This window comes from Hoplias malabaricus, chromosome 16, assembly GCF_029633855.1.
Source record: "Hoplias malabaricus isolate fHopMal1 chromosome 16, fHopMal1.hap1, whole genome shotgun sequence".
In the NCBI taxonomy this organism is placed as follows: Eukaryota; Metazoa; Chordata; class Actinopteri; order Characiformes; family Erythrinidae; genus Hoplias; species Hoplias malabaricus.
In genome coordinates this window covers 31,873,318-31,888,446 of record NC_089815.1, presented here as the reverse complement: position 1 = coordinate 31,888,446, position 15,129 = coordinate 31,873,318, and the positions used below count along the sequence as shown (strand labels likewise).

General features: G+C 43.0%; 1 protein-coding gene across 1 annotated transcript; it reads right to left on the bottom strand.

Moving 5' to 3' along the window:
- Window positions 1-1,990: 1,990 nt before the first annotated feature.
- On the bottom strand, window positions 1,991-14,944 carry LOC136672325 (glutathione hydrolase-like YwrD proenzyme). The gene is made up of 11 exons (XM_066648330.1): window positions 14,845-14,944; window positions 12,846-12,999; window positions 12,597-12,750; window positions 11,030-11,236; window positions 9,692-9,848; window positions 9,403-9,486; window positions 8,874-9,045; window positions 7,559-7,715; window positions 6,385-6,555; window positions 5,372-5,456; window positions 1,991-2,640 (listed from the first exon to the last, which is right to left on the bottom strand). The coding sequence occupies exons 1-11, from the start codon at window positions 14,942-14,944 to the stop codon at window positions 2,399-2,401; spliced, it is 1,683 nt and encodes a 560-aa protein (XP_066504427.1). The 3' UTR covers window positions 1,991-2,398.
- Between the last annotated feature and the right edge of the window lie 185 nt (window positions 14,945-15,129).

Below are 15,129 nucleotides of genomic sequence, written 5' to 3'. Positions count from 1 at the left end.
AGGATCCTATAAAATCTGCCTTTTTGGAGCAGCTGCACATGAGGTAACAATTCCCAATGCCAGTCGTCGGCCCGAGCAGTAGGAAGCCACACAGTATTTGTAGTGCATTGATGGATCACCATCTTATTCCTTTGGGATGAGTCTAAGTTGTGTTTATAGATAAGACGCTGAAGCAAAGTGGGGCCAAACTTAGCATTAAAACCCTTCATTTTTGCAGAAATAATGGATGATCTACCTGATGAACTCCCCTCTTATTCCCCTCAATGTTGGGGCTAATATCCAGAAGCGCATCCATCTGCCCTGGGGTCTGACCCAGCCCACAGCACTCTCTGCTCCTCTGTTGTCTTTTCCTTATTTGGGCTCCACCATGTTCCTACACTGATGACCTGCCCCCGTCAATTCCCCTCAATGTTGGGGCTAATATCCATCTGCTCTGGGGTCTGACCCATCCCACAGCACTCTCTAAAAAACCAAATTTCACAAAATTATTTGAAAATGTTGCTCAAACTGTAGAAGCTGTTTTCCAAGTCAGAATTTCTTCACAGAGCGGATTGTGTATGTGAAACGTCTTTTACCAAAAACCTAAACCATTTTATTATTTTCCAAAGCGTCTCACCGTGTGGCAGAAGAGTCTCAGTGCCTTTCTGGTAAAAACAGAGGTGTAATATTACTGCCTCTAAATGAACATATTCAACATGGTTCATTAAAACCCCAAGAGAGTACGTTCAAAAATGTATATTTCCATTGGTTTATTCATTTTGTCATTTTCATCAAAATTAGCAACCATTCTGGATTAACACAACATAAAAAGGAAGCAGCTCATCGGGTATAATCCCCCCATTCATCATTTATAATCCACCCATCCCTTCATATATTCAGATGAATTCATCATTCATCGCCTCATAGACAGCAACTGTTTTCAGCGAGCCGCTGTTGTTGTTGTTTATCACGGAGAGGAGGAAGTCTAAATGCCATCCGTAAATAGCCCAGAAAACTAAACTCACAGAAAATGATCCAGAAATGTTCCAGGAACACACATTATTTATTGTATCTGGAAAAAGTATGCAGTCATCCATGATCCACTTTGATTAACAAAGTTTAAAGAACAAACAAAAAATGTAAAAGTCCCTAATCTTAAAGGACCATACTTTATAATCAAAAAGTAGCAAACCTTGCTTATGGAAGTAGCCCATAGAGTGGGTCCTTCACACTGGGGCCGTCAGGTTTTACAAAGGTTTTAATACAGAAGCTCTGACCCATTCAGGCCACTGGATTTCAGTCTTAGAATCAAAGGAGAAAATAAGTGATTGCTACTGTATCTCTGGCTTAAAATCATTGACTAAAGCTTCTCACATCAGTAAATGTATTCGTAAAATAATCAATACGGAATGATCCAAACCTACGGCATTTACTGATATTCATGTTGTCATCGATGTGAAATGAAAACATAAGCCATGTGTTCGTTCACATGACCAGCTACATTCCTGAAAAACAGCAGAAAGCTGCCATGTTAAGCTGCAGCATGTGAGATGCAGTGTCTCAGTTGCTGAGTGTTGCTATTGTTCACTGTTCTGGAGCTGTGTGTGTGTGTGTGTGTGGGTGGGTGTGTGAGATAATCTCACCGATCAATTCTTAACAGAGGATTAACTACACCATGGGCCAGATTCACAACAGTTCTCCACAACAGATGTTGAGATATACTGATATACAAAATGGCCAGCACACAGGTTTTGCTTAAGTCACTGTCAGTTAAAGATCTCCAAACTGGTAACTTTACAGGAACGTTTCACTTTGTAATGGGAGTTAATGGAAACTGACTTTTGTCCATGTGATTTAGTACCATGTGTACTGGTCTATTCAACAGACAAATCTTCACACGATATAAAAGTGGTACCCTCAAATTATATAAAAATATATTAAAAAAAACAAATGGAGATTCATGGATGGGTAAAAAGGTCTGTTTAAAATTTAGAGTTTGAAGAGGAAACTCTGGCCTGAAATCAGATTCCCTACCACTGTCTATGTCCAAAAAAGTTGGACAAAAAAACAAAAAAGAAACCATGCTAAATAATACATTTGAATAGTTTGGTGCAGCCTCTGTGGAATCATTCGGTGGTGCACACACAGTTTATCCTATAAAATCTACCCTTTTGGAGCAGCTGCACATGAGGTAACAATGCCCAATGCCAGTTGTCGGCTCGAGCAGTAGGAAGCCACACAGTATTTGTAGTGCATTGATGGATCACCATCTTATTCCTTTGGGATGAGTCTAAGTTGTGTTTATAGATAAGACGCTGAAGCAAAGTGGGGCCAAACTTAGCATTAAAACCCTTCATTTCTGCAGAAATAATGAATGATCTACCTGATGAACTCCCCTCTTATTCCCCTCAATGTTGGGCTAATATCCAGAAGCGCATCCATCTGCCCTGGGGTCTGACCCAGCCCACAGCACTCTCTGCTCCTCTGTTGTCTTTTCCTTATTTGGGCTCCACCATGTTCCTACACTGATGACCTGCCCCCGTCCAAACATCGCTCGCTCGTGTCCTCCTATTGGCCAGTTCACCACATGGCCCCGGCCCCTCAGTGCCTCAGCCACACCCTGCTCCACACCCTCCTCCAAATGAAGATGCCACTGTTGTGCTGCACACAAAGTTAGCAAGGCTTCAAAAAAAAAAAAAAAACATAACACACACGGCTCTTAAAGTAGCAGTCAGTCATTTTCTCTACCAGTTTTTAAGTTAGGAAACAGCAAAGAAGGGTATTTTGCCAAATATATATATAAACATTATGGAATGAAATAAATATAAATTATATCATAATCAATATTAATTGAAAATATATAAAAGCAGAAAAAGCTAAATTAGACACAGCAACCTAACATTCAAGGTAAAGTAATGCATAGACATCAGACCAAAACACAAATCAATTTGAAGTTTCTCAACTAAAATTTCTATTACTTTCCTTCATTACTAAATATATTTTAATTAATTTTCATTCCAGTAGAAAGCTCTATCCCAGTTAATCAAGAATATCTAAACCTATCTCAAGTAACAGTTTCTTTGGAAATACCACAGTTCCTCCCAAAACATGAACTGACAATCAGTGTGATGAGGTTATTTATCGGTGTTACTAAGTTCACTTAGTAGTATTATAAATATCCTCGAAATGTGTGCATTTATCCATTCATTATCTGTAACCCTTATCCAGTTCAGGGTCACGGTGGGTCCAGAGCCTACCTGGAATCATTGGGCGCAAGGCAGGAATACACCCTGGAGGGGGGGGGCAACATACACACTCACACCTTCACTCACACACTCACACCTATGGACACACACCTACACACTCGCCAATCTACCTACCAACGTGTGGTTTTTGGACTGTGGAAGGAAACCCACGCAGACACAGGGAGAACACACTACACTCCTCACAGACAGTCACCCGGAGAAAACCCACGCAGACACAGAGAGAACACACCACACTCCTCACAGACAGTCACCCGGAGGAAACCCACGCGGACACAGAGAGAACACACCACACTCCTCACAGACAGTCACCCAGAGGAAACCCACGCGGACACAGAGAGAACACACCACACTCCTCACAGACAGTCACCCGGAGGAAACCCACGCGGACACAGAGAGAACACACCACACTCCTCACAGACAGTCACCCGGAGGAAACCCACGCGGACACAGAGAGAACACACCACACTCCTCACAGACAGTCACCCGGAGGAAACCCACGCGGACACAGAGAGAACACACCACACTCCTCACAGACAGTCACCTGGAGCGGGAGTCAAACCCACAACATCCAGGTCCCTGGAGCTGTGTGACTGCGACACCTACCTGCTGCACCACCGTGCCGCCCTTGTGTGCATTTATAATTGTTTCAAATACATATTTTCCTTTTGACTGTTACAAAATTCAAAATATATGTCATATGCATATAACAAAATCTGGAAATTCTGAATAGTTAATGCAGTGGTCTCAGTAGGTGGATTCCAGACCGAGAGAACGTCACAGGAATTATTACATTTCCATGACAGCAATAACATCACACTGTTGGTTTGTGAAGACAGTAGGTTAAAATCATGTTCATGAAGTTGTTCATGGAAACCGCTCATTTAAGAATATGGACCTTCTCTGGACCTTCAGCTCTGTGGAACGTTGGAAAGTGGACCTGTAAGATCCTATATTATACATGTTTGAATATCCTGATAAAGTAGTTGGAATTGTTAATGCCATATGTACAAGTCTGGTGAGAAAGGCAAGGCAAAGGTTTAAAGTCGCACTCACTGCCTGTGAATATTATCAATTTGATCGTCCCTCAAAAGAGCTTAGTAATGCTGAGATAAATTATTTGCCCAACACACTGATGCATTTCAACTCATGCTTTAGCTGGAACCGTGTTTTGCAAGAAGCTGCTAGCAGAATTCTTCTTTAGAGTCCATCCAAACAGGGTTTTTAGGGATAGTCCTTTATTCTGAAAATTCATTCCAATCTTATTTTGTATTCCATTAAATACTAACCATGGGTTTCAGAGACAGGGGATGTCAGTCAGTAAGTGACAAACAAAAGGAATTCATATATTTATAGAATAAAGACATGCAGAAAAATGCCAATCAATAAATATTCTTTTACACTCTTTAAGAAAAAACATAGAGAAGTTCACTGGGAAAAAAATCCATATTTTTTGTATTATTTTACTGTACTGTCTGAAAAACAGAATAAGCTTGAAACTGTTGACAGTGTTTGTTGTGGTGTGTTAAGTTTGTTGTATTGTGGTTTGTCAGCCCTCTACCTCAGGAGATTTAGCTTGAAGTTGTGTTGAGTTCTATTTTTTACAAAAGAAAAAACAGAATTGCACTGAAAGGAAGAAAATTCCTTGTTTTTTATTGTTTTTCCTAAGAACAATTTTTGAAAAAAGAAACAAAGAAAGAACTAGAAAAGATGTCTCGCGAGGGGAGAATTTTTATTGTATTGTTGTGTTGTGGTTTTTTTTTATTTTTTAAGATTTATTTTCCTAATGCTAAGGCAAACTTTGTTTTGTTACTGTTCCATTGTTTCTAAACAAAAATGTTGCTTGTGATAATAAAGTATTTTGTTGTTGCGTACAATGTTTGGCGAAATTTTATCCTAGGTCTTTCGGATGCTTTGGATCTATGAAGCGATACTGGCCCTGCATTTACTTGGTATGGGATCGATACCAAAATTCCCAGTATCGCCCACGTCTACCCCCAACACCCCTGCACCTCCCCTTTGATTTCTGGACAGTGCTGTAGGTGGAGCACAGTAGCAAAAGTAACAAATCTTACCCAGTGTTCCTTTAAGACTGAAAACACACTATTCGAAGAGAAGTGCAAACTCACCAGCCGCGTTGAACTGCACAAACGCGCGTGGGGCATCAAGTGCCAGCTGTGGATTCATGCCAAAATCCAGCATATTGAGCAACACCTGGAGAGGCATTATACATTCACATTATCTTATCTTTAAATCACAGATAGTCATATAATTTAATCATGGCCTTAGAGTGCAATCTATAAACAGCAACTCATCCTTAATGCTTTTTATAGTGCTCCATTGATTACCACACCTAATCAACCAGAAACTGCTTTCATAATCATTATTTGCACTGACATCAAAATTTACCACCAGGTGCTTTCTAATTACGCCACGTCAAAGCACACTTGATCTCAGCAATGTGGATCCACTTTCTGATTTCGGGATCCGCTCAGGAGATTTATAATGGCCAATATAAGAACAGCCTAAAGCAAAACTATATGACAGGTATTTCCCAAACCACACCTTTCATTATGTGGTGCACTATTTTGGGAGAGTTTCTGCCTTCCTGTCAAGTGGGGTCTAATGAGTCAATGCCTTTTTATGTAAAGGCAATTTTGACCATGGCAGTGTTGTGGTTCTCATTGTTAGACTAAGGTAAGCATTTAAAAATACTGCTCAGTTGACTGCATCGCTAATCATAAAACTACTTTGAGTTTGTTAAAGAGGTTTTACACAAGGAGATGGGATAATATAATTATTCCCTCTGCTATTTTAATCCTGTCTGAAGTCACCATGTCAGCCATTAAAGACTACAGTCTTATTCATTAAAACTTTACCTATACGCGCATTATAATAGTGATATCTATTTTATAATCATCTTCTAGTCCTTGGTCTGTGGTCAGTTTCTGGCCAAGGGTTGCTCTATTGGTTGAGTAGCCACTTCTATCTAGGTCAATTACTCTGAGATCACCTATCCAAAGTAAACAGACCAGCAAAATATTACAGACACCCTTTTCTAAATTTACCATGTGATGTAAAAATAGTCCCATCTGAATAGGGTTTTATAATGGCTGAATGTGTTTATGGCTGGGCAGTATACCTGCACATGGCCCTGAGGCTGCATGAAGCCTCCCATGACTCCGTAAGAGCAGAGGAGGCGTCCTGAGGAGACGTCTGTGAGAAGGGCTGGGATTATGGTGTGATACGGCCTTTTCTCTGGACCTACACAGTTCACATGACCCGGGTCCAGAGAGAAGTTAGCACCTCTGTTCTATGAGGCACAGAAAGAGGTTGAAAAGAAAAGAAGAAACAGAAAAACGAAGGCTGAAAGAGAGAGAACTGAGCCACACTTGGCAGCTGTGAATCTTACAATAGTGCTCATGATGTCACTGTTATCCTTTGGTGAACTAATATTTAACTCTAAAAAACTGACTGCCAAATGAGTGAAGGACATGACAGATGCACTATTATGTATTACACAAGACGCATCACATATTCATTCATTCATTTATTTATTGTCTTATCCAGTTCAGGGTCACGATGGGTCCGGAGCCTACCCGGAATCACTGGGCGCAAGGCGGGAACACACATTCACACCTATGGACACGTTTGAGTCCAATCCACCTACCAATGTGTGTTTTTGGACTGTGGGAGAAAACCCATGGGGAGAACAAAACAATGGAAAAATAAGCAAGGTTATGGACTGTGCATAGTGTGCTGCTTGTCAGGCAAGATATACATCTGTGTGTATCATTGCTTTCTTTACTCCACTCATCTCATTTGTTTAGTACATTTCAGGATCATGATGACAACAGGGTGAGCAAAGAATTTCAGACATCTCTGTTCCCAACTGTCTAACCTCTCCTGGGGGATTCCCAGGCATTCCCGAGTCAGCTGGGAGATATAATCCATCCAGCACGGCCTGGTGGACACCTCGCAGTTGGCCATGCCTGGTATAGCCCCAGCAGGAGGCAACCAGGTGGCACCATAAAATGGCGGGACAACCTCAACTTGCTCCTCTCTACACAAAGGAGCAGCAGCTCTCTTTTTAATTTCTTTATAGATCTAGCTCTGTTTTTTTTTCATGCTGAAAAGTGTGATGTATTTTGTGCATGTTTTTTTGTAATTGTATGTGGACTGAAAGGGGCTGGGTGGGAAAGAGAGGGGACCAGTGCAGAGGAGACAAAATATCAATTATTTTTCATACTCTGTGTGTTATTTTGCTCATTATTAAAAATAAAGAATAAATGTATTAGTTTAAAATAAGGACTCACTTGAAGGGAGAATCCACAGTTTTGGGGGACAAGGCCAGTACCGAAGCCCATGTAGTTGCTGTTGACGAATGAGCAGGCATTGCCCTCTCGGTCTATCACACTGAAATACACTGTGTCACTTCCTGTGGGAATCCCAGGCTCACACACACTCCTGGCTCTGAGAGAGAACAGAAGGGAGGACTACTCAGGGTCATTCACATCTACAAAAAACAAGCTCTTAAGCAGAAAAACAAGCCAGTTTCTAATGGGGATTACTGTCAGCAGCTAATATTGAGAAATGCATGATTCTGAAACACAGCAGAAACAATGTGAGTTACGCAAGAGAGCAGAACAGGCCGCAGAAAAATGTTTCTGAAATGGAAATTCATGGTCTGTGTGAGTTGTGAGTTCAAGCCTCGCCCCTCACACCCACACTAATGTGTGTTTAGATTTCCCGTGACCAACCGAGAGTCTAAAGTCTGCAGGTTATAAACCCCCCACCACCACCACACTGCTCCTGCTGTCGTATCACAGTCACAGCACGGCGACTGAGAGAGGGAGGGTGGGGATGAGTAAACAATATTATCTAAAGTAATCATAGAGCCTGACACTGGCTGGTACCAGAGAGAGAGACAGGAGAGAGAGAGAGAGAGAGAGAGAGAGAGAGAGAGAGAGAGAGAGAGAGAGACAGAGAGAGAGAAACAGAGTGAGAGAGAGAGAGAACCAGAGGGAGAGAGAGAGAGACAGAGTGAGAGAGAGAGAGAGAGAACCAGAGGGAGAGAGAGAGAGAGACCCAGAGACAGAGGGAGAGAGAGAGAGAGGGAGAGAGACAGAGTGAGAGAGAGAGAGAGACAGAGAGATAACCAGAGACAGAGGGAGAGACAAAGGGAGAGACAGAGAGAGAGAGAGAGAGAGAGAGACAGACAGAGAGAGAACCAGAGGGAGAGAGAGAGAGAGAGAGAGAGAGAGAGAGAGAGACAGAACCAGAGACAGAGGGGGAGAGAGAGAGAGAGAGAGAGAGAGAGAGAGAGACAGAGTGAGAGAGAGAGAGACAGAGAGAGAACCGGAGACAGAGGGAGAGACAAAGGGAGAGACAGAGAGAGAGAGAGAGAGAGAAAGAGTGAGAGAGAGAGAGACAGAGAGAGAACCAGAGAGAGAGGGAGAGACAAAGGGAGAGACAGAGAGAGAGAGAGAGAGAGAGAGAGAGAGAGAGAGAGAGAGAGAAAGAAAGATCCACAGTAACAGAAAGCTTCAGAATGGAAGGTGTAGAAGGGATGAAAGGTGGGAAAAACAGAGATGCTCTCAATGAAGCTGATGCTGTTTATTCCAATCATACTCGTCCATGTGAATGGACTGTGCTCGTCGCTGAGCGTAATCTTGGGACAGAAGCCGCTCCACAGGCGCGCTGACCAGGTCAGGGTCGGTGCTGAAAGTCATGGTGTCTGTCATGCTCAGTTTCAGAGCCTCCACCAAGACGTGCAGGTAGTCAGCAGTGTTATGACCCAGATCTGTGGGAAACATGAAGTAATCACTTATAATAATCGTCATTAGTGGTTGGAGATGGTTCCTCTGTCACTGCAGTAACCGTCTCTACTCTTCTGTGAAAGACTGTAATAGATTCACTACATAACCTTTACAGGGGTCCAACTGGAGATGGAGCTCCACACTCCAGAGAACAGAGCCTGATGCTGGGAGCGGTTCTTAGTGATCCATAACTTATTATCCAACATCAATACCTGATCTAAGTAATGTCTTCAAAGCCCAATGCCACCAAATCCTCACAGCAAAAGATGAGTAGAAGTTGTTACAGCAGCAGAGGATAAAAAGAGGATAAACATCTATTGTTCTGATTACACACTTCATACCTCTGATGGGAAAATTTTGGAGGATGTTAAGGGCGATGAGTGCAGCTATTCCCTGACTGTTTGGAGGGACCTCCCAGAGACGCACTGTCTGCGTGAATAACACACCAGAGCCGTTATTCAGCATCACATAGCTTTGCTTACATTTCTCTGTGTGTGTGTGTGTGTGTGTGTGTGTGTGTGTGTGCGTGTGTTCGAGTGTGTCACTGATAACTGAGTGGACTAATAAAAGGGCTGGGCACCAGCAATCGATGCAAGGTGCAGTCGGAACTGCTGCCTCTTTCTCCATCACCTACTTTATAATCAGTGCAAATCGGTGTGATCTCAGTGGTGACGTGGTTCCTCATGTCCTCCAGACTCATCACCCCACCGTTTTCTCTCACAGCGCTGACCACAGCCTCAGCAATCCTGCCTTTGTAGAACCCTGCTCTCCCTCGCTGGGCGAGCTCCTAAACACACACACACACACACACACACACATAGCAATGACAAAAACAGCATATTGTCACTGTCCAAAAAAACCCAGTAATTTTACAGGAGAAGGAAAAAACTTTCTTGACTTTCAATGGAATAAAAAGGTATTGTTTTGAAGTCATTTTTAATAATTTTGGAGCATTTCTATTGGTCCATTCATCATGAAATCATCTACATCAACTACAAATCTATAAAAAATGGAGATGCACGTTTTTCTTTGAACAGCAAAGATTTGGGAAAGAACACAAAATAACGCGTGTCCTCAGGAACAATATGGCGAAGTTAATAGTTAAACGATAAAAGAAAACTGATTGTTCACTGTATTAAATTCTAGTCATAATAATTAATGATTAATAGAGTTCACTGACCTTGATCCGTTATTAATTATATGTCAAAGGCAAAAGGCAGCTTTAAAATAACTTGTCATTGCTGATGAGATTCTGAGTCTTGGTAAAGTCTCATAGAAAGAAACCTGTAAACCATTACTCTCAGGGTCTTATTGTGGAACAGAGGGGTTCTGATATTTCAGCAACACCCTCAGGTCTGTGCTACCTTTAGGGCTGTCCTTTTGTAGTGAGGTTGTTATAGTTAGGCCTTGTAGTTCGTGCTCTAGTTCGGATCAAGGAGATGAGACCCATCTGAACCATGGCTCCTCTTGGTGTGAGGGTGTATTACTGTTCACTTGAAGTTAGCTGCTAGGTGCCGTGTGTAATAAAGCGCTATCATTTCAATGTCATTTCTTCATCCCTCCTAGTATTGATCGTTCTTATGATCTCAGGCGGGGTTGATTTTGCATTGTTCTGAAGATGTGTCTCTGCGGTGCACATTGAACGCATCTTCTGATAAACCCTGTTTAAAACGTAGGACTCCCACAGACACACCTCTATACAACCAGAGCTGTAAAAGGGCTGTGGTCTGTACTCATTTGCTCAGTTGACTGTAAATCTGTGTGTTGTTAACTGTCACAGGCCTTTAAAACAGTGTTTTTAGTGAGGTTAGATAAACAGTGATGATAATGTAAAGATAATATGCCACTAACAAGTAAAGCTTAATGGATTCTTGAAAAGTGTGTCCAAAATATTCAAATTCACATCTTCATTATGAGGCACACTCACACATATATATATATATAAGTGTGGATAAATGGACTGTGTACCTGTAATGTGTGAGCGAGGCTGGGATTAGTCATGAGCTCCCCGTGTTTGGGAGGCTGCCTGTTAATGAGTAAATCTCCTCCCAGTTCTCTCCCTGCAGCCCTCATTGTTTCAGTTCCTCTGGCCCAGTGGTGGGCTGTGATCTCGGCCACAGGGAAACCCCCCTGAGCCAGATCTATAGCCGGCTGCAGCAGCTCTGCTAGAGAGAGCTACCACATAAAAATCAAATAAAAAACATCATTACGTAATGGAAAACAGGAGTCTACTGTAGATACAAACACATGGTTATCATTAACAAAATATATAAATAATGAAATATCGGGCAATATTTTTATACTTTTAAATATCTCCTTCATATTCAATCATGTAAAATACATCAGAATCATATTAAACAACTCCATTCAGAAGGTGCTGAAATTGTTTCAGAATTTCTGTGTAATTTAGTCTCATTCAGTTGTTTGACACGTAATGATTTAGAGAAGAGAGAATCTCACCACTAACACCTGAGTCACATCATGTCCTCTCCTCAGAGGACCACACAGTCTAATGTTATTATTATATATTAAAGGCTTGGTAAAGTTTATAAAGAAAAATTATATACAGTAATTGATAGAGAAACAATAGAAAATAGTAGGAAAAAGCAGAACATTTAATTAGTTACAGATAACAATATAAATGTTAAGAGTGAATTAACTATCTATAACACCGCGGTGAGCATGTGCATGTTTATGTGTGTGTCTATGTGTGTGTGTGAGTGTGTGTGTGTGTGTATACTGTGTGTTGAGTGACGGGTTACTTAGCCGTTACAGTTTCGTTTACATAATGAACATAGCCCACATTGAGTCTAATTTCTTGACAACTTTACCCTGATGAAAAGACAGTCATTTTTATTTACTGCCCAAAACCATCCGCATGTTACATATTCGCAGACATTCCCCTTGATGGTTGTAAACTGAAAACGAGTAAGTGATAATAGCCGATTTATGAGTGACGAAGGGATCCACCGGAGAAGTCAAACCCTGCCAAACATTTGCTGTTATGAATGTGACTAAAATTAAAACAGGGTGTGGGGCCATTTGTTGCGGTCACTACGAGCTGTATTTAAACCACAATTGTGCCATGAAACACAGAGGTATTTAGAATAGTCTGCATTCTCTTTTAGCCCTGACACATGGGTGGGGCCTTCCAAGCGTAACACTGAATATCCATTGCACAAAACTGCACTAACAACTGTCGACAGAGGCTGCAGAAATGTACTGAACTTTGATATTAGAGGGACATTATTGTAATTCAAAGGTGCATATTGCAGTAGTCAAATGTGGATACTGAATTTACAGCAAATAATAGCCACAGATTTCCCTGCCATATATCACATGTGCATATGTAAAGCAGCTGTTATTATCCAGATACAATGACATGCCAGAAGAAGAAAACTCCAAAAGGTGCTATCAGAAGGATCGTATAGTTTTACAGACAATGAATTATCAACTTTATTTAATATGACAAGGACTAAACATTGATTTCAGCACAAGGCCATGTTTTTCCAACATGTTCATTTACGTCTTTTACCTTTTTACTTCCAAACAATGTCACCGTGTCACACCAGCACGCTGCAGCTCCTGGTACAGTCACATTCAGAGCGTGGAAGAGAGGAGGTGGATTATTCTGACTAAAACCACACTTCTCTATCAGCTCCAGAGTCTGGGCTTTGGGGCTCCTACCACTAACACACACACCACAAGAAACACACACACATGAGTGTTTTTAAACCATCACCGACTACCCATTGCTCGTTTTTCTCTGTGTTCTTTCTCTCACCTTCCATTAAGTCCTCGCACCTGTCCTGTGGTAGCATCATAGAAAAGGCAGAAGGCATCTCCACCAAGGCCTGTGCTCACCGGCTCCGTCACATTCAGAGCAGCCGCCACAGCCACGGCCGCATCAGCAGCATTTCCTCCTTTCTTCAGGACGTCTGCAAGAGGAGAAGGTAAAGTGGTTTAAAAACGTTGTTAGAAAAACAGAAGACCACTTTTTATTATTCCAGTTTCAACAAACCTAAACCCAGATGACCAAACCGAAGTCTGGAGGCTGAACACTATGGTCCCTAATGTTTGTAGACATCCCTTATACTAAACCACACCCTACCATTCTCTACAAATGACATAGTGCAGTTTCTGCAGTGCTGAGCACAGAGTAGCAGTGACAGAGGCCCTTTTATTTGTTACAGATCAGTGAAGCATCACAATGATTTTGAAGCTGTCATTTTGAAGATAAAAATATTACATAGTGTTCCTTTACGTCAGCTCTCTTTAAGTCGTGAACACATTGTTGTGGGGAACACTTTACCGTTGCTTAAATGTTATTTACCTTTATTTTTCAACATATTTGCAAATGTGAATCAGTGGGTGACACAAGCTCATCTCTTCTGATAAATAATCACAGATACTTCTGAGCTCTGGGGCGGCACGGTCGCAGATTCAGAGTCACACGGTCGCAGTCACACAGCTCCTGTCCTGGAGGTTGTGGGTTCGATTCCCGCTCCGGGTGACTGTCTGTGAGGAGTGTGGTGTGTTCTCCCTGTGTCTGCGTGGGTTTCCTCCGGGTGACTGTCTGTGAGGAGTGTGGTGTGTTCTCTCTGTGTCTGCGTGGGTTTCCTCCGGGTGACTGTCTGTGAGGAGTGTGGTGTGTTCTCTCTGTGTCTGCGTGGGTTTCCTCCGGGTGACTGTCTGTGAGGAGTGTGGTGTGTTCTCTCTGTGTCTGCGTGGGTTTCCTCCGGGTGACTGTCTGTGAGGAGTGTGGTGTGTTCTCCCTGTGTCTGTGTGGGTTTCCTCCGGGTGACTGTCTGTGAGGAGTGTGGTGTGTTCTCCCTGTGTCTGCATGGGTTTCCTCCGGGTGACTGTCTGTGAGGAGTGTGGTGTGTTCTCTCTGTGTCTGCGTGGGTTTCCTCCGGGTGACTGTCTGTGAGGAGTGTGGTGTGTTCTCTCTGTGTCTGCGTGGGTTTCCTCCGGGTGACTGTCTGTGAGGAGTGTGGTGTGTTCTCCCTGTGTCTGCATGGGTTTCCTCCGGGTGACTGTCTGTGAGGAATGTGGTGTGTTCTCCCTGTGTCTGCGTGGGTTTCCTCCGGGTGACTGTCTGTGAGGAGTGTGGTGTGTTCTCTCTGTGTCTGCGTGGGTTTCCTCCGGGTGACTGTCTGTGAGGAGTGTGGTGTGTTCTCCCTGTGTCTGCGTGGGTTTCCTCCGGGTGACTGTCTGTGAGGAGTGTGGTGTGTTCTCCCTGTGTCTGCATGGGTTTCCTCCGGGTGACTGTCTGTGAGGAGTGTGGTGTGTTCTCCCTGTGTCTGCATGGGTTTCCTCCGGGTGACTGTCTGTGAGGAGTGTGGTGTGTTCTCTCTGTGTCTGCGTGGGTTTCCTCCGGGTGACTGTCTGTGAGGAGTGTGGTGTGTTCTCCCTGTGTCTGCGTGGGTTTCCTCCGGGTGACTGTCTGTGAGGAGTGTGGTGTGTTCTCCCTGTGTCTGCATGGGTTTCCTCCGGGTGACTGTCTGTGAGGAGTGTGGTGTGTTCTCTCTGTGTCTGCGTGGGTTTCCTCCGGGTGCTCCGGTTTCCTCCCACAGTCCAAAAACACACGTTGGTAGGTGGATTGGCGACTCAAAAGTGTCTGTAGGTGTGAGTGAATGTGTGAGTGTGTGTCGCCCTGTGAAGGACTGGCGCCCCCTCCAGGGTGTATTCCCGCCTTGCGCCCAATGATTCCAGGTAGGCTCTGGACCCACCGTGACCCTGAACTGGATAAGGGTTACAGACAATAACTTCTGAGCTCTCACCCAGTCCAATGTTAGATGCAAGAGGCTGACTGGAGGCAACACAGCCCCTGAGACAGATGACTGGAGATCGGCGAGAAGAGAAAACAAGACGGTCCTGCATTGTTTTCCTTCAAAAAGAGAATAAAAAAAAGAATTATTTCAAGTTATTCTTTTTACGACCGTCAGGTCATTCACCCTCACTTCTGAGCTACTTCTAAGCGCTGGAGAGTGTGAAAAACAGACCAATAAACCGGTTTAAATATAGAGACATGGTATTTTATGACTGAACTATGTAAAAAAAAAAAA

Excerpts from the sequence above, each read along its gene's own strand:
- LOC136672325 (XM_066648330.1), bottom strand. The coding sequence starts at position 14,944 with ATGCAGGACCGTCTTGTTTTCTCTTCTCGCCGATCTCCAGTCATCTGT. Across the intron at positions 7,716-8,873 it reads CAGTCCATTCACATGGACGA|AGCCAGGAGTGTGTGTGAGC; the intron begins GTATGATTGGAA and ends GTTCTCTCTCAG. Across the intron at positions 5,457-6,384 it reads AGCCTCAGGGCCATGTGCAG|GTGTTGCTCAATATGCTGGA; the intron begins GTATACTGCCCA and ends ATGCCTCTCCAG.